A 7593-nucleotide genomic window follows, 5' to 3' on the forward strand; every position below is an offset into this window, starting at 1 on the left:
ACAACGCAAGGACGTAGACGCAACGCAAGCGAGTTGACCAATAACACGCGACAGTTCGAATAATCCATCGCTTGTGATTGGTCAAATCGCGTTGCGTCCTAGTGAAAAACCAAGCTTTAACGATAATTGATACAGACTTCATATCCTATCATATACATATCTAAATGCGGCATTTATTCGCTGTATTGCAAGATAACATCATCAAGTATCTTTTCCTCCGTGGTATTATCTTCACATAAGCGTGGTTCCCACTAGCGACACAACGCAAGGACGTAACGCAACGCAAGTGAATTGACCAATCACAAGCAAAGTTATAGACAGTTAGTAATCACAAGCGAATAAGCCATCGCTTGTGATTGGTCAATTGCGTTGCGTTACGTCCTTGCGTTGCGTCGCTAATGGGAACCACGCTTAACTACATGAACTTCAATTAAATACAAGGGATTGTGACGACACAGGTGGTTTTCCGTTAAACGCGTGATTCTTGGACGCGACGCAACTCAACGGCGTGCTGGCGAAAGTTTGGATGACCTATCGCGTCGTGATTGGGGGTCAAATTGCTAAAGCTTGATTCTAACTTTTTGGACGCAACGACGTGGGCGCAACGAAAGTTGAGTTGTCCAATCACAAGCACAGTTCGAATGGTCCATCGCGTACTAGTGTTGATTGGTCAAATGTAAGCTTTTGGCGCGTTTACGTCCTTGTGTTGCGTTCTCCACCAAGTGAAGACCAGGCTTATAAACGCGACCTATATATTAATGAAAGCCATAGACCTCCACAAATAAATTGGAATATATTAATCAGAATTTATTATATGGATTCTTCATTAACGTTTAGAATTATCTCATGTAATATACAACTTCTTCGTTTACATTATCATGTTTCAATTCTCATATCACACGCCCCCTATTCAATTACATAAGTATTCTGCAGAAAAAAAACTGGCGTACCGTTTTACGGTGAGGTGAGGACCTGCACTTTGCTCCCAAACATTTCAAACATCGTTCGTTTAAAGGTTGTCGACAAAAATATCGTGGCGGTGGCTATAAACAAAGAGTAAATAAAGATTAGAAATCACTTTGTTGGCATCTTCTGAGGTATGCATAGTAATACTTGAGCTATCATCCAGTGTACATAACTCAACTATATTTCAGCAGGTTGTTAATTTTTGTTGCAACTTATATTTTGCATAATTGCTTTGGAATATTTGCGTACAAAAGTACAAGTAAGTATATTTTAATATCATATTATAATTAATTAGATTATATTTATCAAAACAAAGTTAGTCTATACTATGTGTTATACTGAATTGTTACTATATATTATAAATTCTTGTTAATATTTTATCCGACTGTACAAGCATGGTCATTTAGTATAGGTGGGGGTGGGGGTGTACGGGGTTGGTCCCATCCCCTCAACTGTTTGAATAAATTTTAAATACAATTGATGCCTCTCAATTAATATAGATACTGTAGCGGATTTGTCCACCTTTTATTTCAAGGCTGATAAATACAAAGTTATCACACTTATCCTATATAAGACTAATTAAATTAGTATTATTTTCTGTATGACCATATTGCTTTGTTTCCATTAGGACGCAACCAATCACAAGCGATGGATTATCCGAAATTTTCGCTTGTCATTTAGTGGGTCAGTTAGCTTGCGTTTGCGCTTTCGACCTTGCGTTGCGTCCTAAAGCGTGGTTCCCACTAGCGACGCAACACAATGACGTAACGCAACGCAAGTGAATTGACCAATCACACGCGATGGCTTATTCGCTTGTGATTGCTAACTGTCTATAACTTCGCTTGTCATTGGTTAAAACGCTTGCGTTGCGTTTACGTCCTTGCATTACGTTCTAGTGGAAACCAAGCTTTAATGAGAACCAAGATTAAATATACACACAGGTGGCTAACGCGCATTTCCGAAAAAGAAAAATATGTAGGGCCTCTATTATGTTTTATCAGAGTTTGTATGTGCGTGAAAAGTATCGTAACTCATTATGAGGGCCCCTTGACTGTTAGCATACGCTGTTTAGGGTCACCATCTATAAGGGTTCAAGCCTCACTCGCTCCTCAGTGGCTCTGGTGGTAGAATTAGTCTTCTTGGAAAAGGACTATAAACCGTAGGTCCAGTTCTGACTCATGTGCACCTAGTACATCTTCCGAGACGAGTAGGGGGTTATCCCGGCGTACTAGTATACACACTGTCACTCATCATGAGGGCCCATTGATTGTCAGCATGCGCTATTTAAGGTCACCCTCTATAAATAAGGTGTAATACAAAATAAAATAAGATTAAATAAATAAAGAAACTAAAAATGGTCAAAAACTGTCACTGAGGGATTTCCATAATTGTGAAGCTATATAGACAATTAGTAAGTTCATGTAATGCACATAATTTGTTAATGACAATAACAATTATGGGGTCACTATTAGTGGCTGTGACATTTGTGGCATTTGTTTGTTCAAATTTGGTTTGTCATAATAAGGTTAACTGTTGAAATATTAAATCACATTGCGTCAACATTTAAAAACCATATGCATTATCATTGTTTTTAATTAGTGGTATTACTATAAGTATCATCGTATATAGGTCGGTATTGTTTGAAATGTGTGTCTGATCTGCTTAACAAAAAGATGATTAGTGTTGAGTAGATATTGCAAGTGTATTGCCTCGAAGCTCAACATAATGCAATTATAGGTCTACTGAATTGTAGGCCTACAATGACTATATATTTCTATAAAAGACATGCGGCCTACTCAACAAATCATTTAAGCTATATATCTGTCTGTATAGATGTAGTATCCTGTAGTAATTGTATAAAATCATACACGTGCCAGACTAAAACCAGAAGAAAAAAAACAAAGTGATCTTTGACCAATTTGGAAATCTATCCTGATACGTGAATAGTGTTATACTGTACCATTATTGTTCTTACAGAATACTACAAAGTTATCTCCGTTCAATTTGGCACGTACGGTGAAATTTTATTATTTATTATTGACATAAAGTTGATTACGCGGTTTTATTGAAGTCTATAATTGTTTTGTTTAATATTAGGATGGGAGGTGAACAATCGTACTTAGGTAAACTGTGGTCTGCTATTCGTTGGTTTACCGGATGGGAAGGTGAGTACGTACCTGGATGTGCTATCGTACCTTTTTATTTATTTATTGTTTGCAGGAATAATACATGTTCGACAATCGCTTTTATTTGATAGATTAACTCGATGAGGGTGCTGGAAATATAATACGATTTTAATTATAAAGTAGAACCTACTCTTATTAACAGACAGATTCTGGACCCAATAAGTGTCGCTTTAATAGAAGTGACCCGGCTGAATAATTGTTAGCCTTCGTTAACATATGATCTGTATTGCCTCTTGGTACGGTCATTTCACGAAAACGTGTTTCTGTCCCAATAAATAACGTCCAATAATGTCCAAAGGGATGGGTTCAACCCACTATATGAATATGTACACGTTCACACTCGCTTTTAGAGGAGTTCAGAGGCGTTGGTTGAACATGTTTCTTTCATAACTTAAAATGCTATTATAATGCAATTGCTCTTTAAACAGATCACGTCGGATTGAGCATGCCAACTTGTAACGTACAGCAACGTATACTAATATAGGTTCCGAGACTTGCCAACATTCACAAAATTGAAAACTAAATTTCTTCACATTTTATCACCAATTTATTTGTAACAGATGACCAGGAAAGGGACGTGATTGGCTTGACATCCCGGCAACGAAAATCAATTCGACAAATGTGGACGGAAATTAACAAGGATAAAATTAACGTCGGAATTGGAATTTTTGTGAAGTATGCTCAACTTATTTATTCAATCACTTTAGTCTACTGGGACTCGACATAACGATAGTATATTCGTTATTAATGTTTTCGAACAATTTATTTTCTAGTTTATTTAATATTCTCAACATGTGAGTTCAACGTCGGTAATTATGTGCAGTCTGCTCACAGGCAATGTCTGTTGTCTATTAATCGACATTATAAGTCCCTATGTATATGAATTCCACTTTGATATTTAAAATCAGTTATGTTACACAATCGCAAATAAAAAGGCCATACGGTGAAATTGGTAAAAACATGACAAATAAAAATAAATACTGTTATAGTTAGAAAGATTTTAACTTGTTAATGCTCTTGGTCAAGGACCAGGATTAAACGCATCTTTGTCAACCACAAACACAGAGAGACTGCTATACATGAATAATTGGCATCTTGACTTGCGATCACAATCGCAATAAATAATTTTATTAATTTTAGAATAACATTAAACTTTGTTCACTTAATATTAAAAACATTCATATTCTCAGCTTGTTCTTCAAATCTTTAGAACAAGGTAAGCAAAGTCTACATTCAATAGACCTCAAGATTATCTTAAGAAGTTCTTAAATTTTGGCTTTTTTGGTTCTATAGGTTATTTACCGAATACCCGGAAGCACGGCAACTATTTCCAGCCCTTCGCAAACTAACATTTGATGAAAACTTTGGAAAAAGTCCAAAACTGAAAGCACATTCAGGTCGATTTATGGGGTTATTATCAACTTGTGTGGAAAATATTGAAGATCCTGAAGTATTCGAACAGCTATTAGTAGGCTTAGCAGCATCACACTTCAAACTTAAAGTTGAAACAAGTCATTTTAAGGTAAAATATACATTTTGGGGATCGTGCAGGTGAGCGAGGGGGCGGGGCATCTTTGTTGTTAACTATCGCTGACATTAATTCATTAGAATGTTGCTATATCATCATCATTATACGTCATCAACATCCTGTTCGCTATCGCAGTTTTTTATGGCTCTCTTTGGTGATGTTCCTAAAAAAACAATAACTATCGGATGTATTGCACATAGTGCTACCATGTCTCTAGATATTTGAAATACTTTTTGGAGAGTAAATCATTCTTATAATAAAGTACAAAAAAAAATGTGTTGTGGCCATATCACATTTGGGCATTTCACTACCATATTTGGGCACATCACACTTTTTTTTTCAAACTAGTTTGATAGTGTAGACAGAGCTTTAGCTTATACGAATTAGAGTGACGTGTTATCCAATAAGGCTAGGCCTATGCTGTAGGTTTGAAGAGAACTCTCTCTTTCATGACCGTACAACGGAAGATGACATCCTAGAAGAGAATGATACCCGTCTGACTTACCTTGAAGATAAACATGTGGAGGCTAATGGACAAGACAAACGAAAGATGTATCTTGTGGCACCTGTGAATCAGGTGTGAAATGCCCTTAACTCATGGTCATTGTGTATAGGCCTACAGAATGTTCCTCAGTGTGAACGCAGTTCATTATTCCTCTTTCCTGATATAGGTCTACTTTATATTTTCTGAATATTGTATTTCTAAATGTATTTTCTTTCAGGCTTTAGGTCCCATTATGATCGAAACATTTTCAACACACCTTGGACGAGAATTTACATCAGAAAGAGGCGCAAGTTGGGATATATTTCAAGGATACATGTTTAAGATCATCACTACAGAACTCCAATCAATTGGGGAGGAGCAGCACCACAGCGAGTGATGTACGCGTTTACGTTGAGCGCAGCGAATTTAAATAACGTACCATCAGTGACAATAAATTCACGCATATTGCGTTGAATGTATTGCGTTAAATGGCTTACTAAATCCAATCACGGACTACGGTTCGTAAGTTTACAAAGCCGTAATATTTTATACACTAAAGGCCCACTATATTGTTTAAGTTTTATACTTGTTATAACGGTGGTGGTCATTTAAAATAAGACTATGTGAAAAGTGCATGGATGTATATAGAATCTAATCTCTTTAATTAATAAAAATTAGTGTAAAATTATTATATTACTGTATTGAATATCTACGTTCGTTATTAATCGATTTATTCGTTCCATTTTCAAAGGTTAGGCCTACAAAAATGGCCATCGAATGCTTTAATAAGGGCCTATGTCAGGTAAGCGTCGTACCTATCAGATTTCCTTCTTAGAGAAATCCTATATTGAGAAGTTTGAAAGTTTACACAATAGTCTATTGTAACATTAGAGGATAGACGTGACACCTCTTTATTCCGATTATTGTTCGCAGACTATTTAAATATACTTTGTATAACAGATATAACATTGTACCATGGACGTCTATGCTTGTACTAGGAATAAGTTTCGAATATTATGTAGTGTTGTGTTTCTTTAAAGTAGGGTTTGTTGTTTATTTTGTCCTTGTTCAATCACGTTTTAGATCAACATTTATTACTCGCCATGGCAATCTAAATTTATCTCAGCATTGTCCACAGCATAATCGAGGTTGATATAGGTCTTTAGGTCTTTTCAGGGGATTCACCAGAGACTGTATCTAGTTTTCCCCAGGTATAATAGGAAAATTGCGTGATAGTATCGTTTCTCACATGTAGGTAGGGCCTATAGGCCATCTAACGCTTAATATAGCCTTACATACAGGCACCACTTTTACGGAATTTTTTCTCCGATAATGAGGATTGTGTATTATATTTATAGTTTAGAACAATGGTTTATGTATTAAGGTAACAGTACAGACAACCCTGATATCTTTAATTTAAGTGGAGGGGGGCCTATCTGTGTATATGGCAATGAATATATACAAGTGGTTATATATAGAGTGAAATTCACTGAATGGGCTATTTACGATTCGCCCCGTTGGTACTTATCAACGTTTTATTATCAATTGGGTTCAAATGCATACCAAGAATTAATTCATACATTAAATGGTATCATTATGGCACCGTAAATTACCTCATTAAACGATCGGGTCTGTCATTCACCACCTGTGGCCTAAGTGAGGCCGACAAATTGAGGTAGGCCCTACAAACAGCGCGTAAAAGGTGATGACAATTTTAGTATGTAGGAGGCCGACAAATTGAGGTAGGCCCTACAAACAGCGCGTAAAAGGTGATGACTATTTTATTTGTAGTATGTATATCTGTATTTCTATGTGTCATGCCACTTTCTTTTTGTGACGTCACTAAAAATGGCGAGACTGGTAAATCACTCACGATAGATATAGAAGAAAATAAATACTTAAAATAAAAGGTGATAAATAAGTGTTTTTTTATGTTTAAAATTCATAACGACCTGTACGAATATAACATTTTACTATTTAACCAAATTAAAGACTGGTAGACATTCTGTAATGTATTATGACTATATAGTCATACATAATAATTTATATGATTTATACAATTCCAACGCAGAAAATATAGTGAAAAACTCAACATCAACTAAAATTATTATACTAGGTCAAGCTTACAAAATAAATAACAAAACTATTTTGAAAAACTTGTCAAGTAGTAAAAACGTCAGTCGATTCAAATTTACAAGTTAATTTGCTGTCGTAGGGGATGTTGGGAGTTGTAAAGCACAATTTGTTTCATTTACTTTGGACCAATCGGATGCTCCCACGAGAAAGGTGAACGCAACAATACTACGTCATCATCGACAACTATCGAAATATGTGCATCTGCTAGTAATTGGTGGTCGAATTGTTTAGCTTCCAATGATCAGCTTCGGCTGGATCGTTCACCCTCGTAAAATATTAAATATAAATAAAAG

At 35.9% G+C, this 7593-nt stretch overlaps 1 protein-coding gene across 1 annotated transcript; it reads left to right on the forward strand.

Moving 5' to 3' along the window:
- The first annotated feature begins 969 nt into the window (after window positions 1–969).
- LOC140059038 (cytoglobin-2-like) lies at window positions 970–6637 on the forward strand. Its single transcript, XM_072104858.1, has 5 exons — window positions 970–1225; window positions 3064–3131; window positions 3713–3827; window positions 4446–4674; window positions 5403–6637. The coding sequence occupies exons 2-5, from the start codon at window positions 3065–3067 to the stop codon at window positions 5559–5561; spliced, it is 570 nt and encodes a 189-aa protein (XP_071960959.1). The 5' UTR covers window positions 970–1225; window position 3064; the 3' UTR covers window positions 5562–6637.
- Window positions 6638–7593: the final 956 nt, after the last annotated feature.

This window comes from Antedon mediterranea, chromosome 1, assembly GCF_964355755.1.
Source record: "Antedon mediterranea chromosome 1, ecAntMedi1.1, whole genome shotgun sequence".
Classification (NCBI taxonomy): Eukaryota; Metazoa; Echinodermata; class Crinoidea; order Comatulida; family Antedonidae; genus Antedon; species Antedon mediterranea.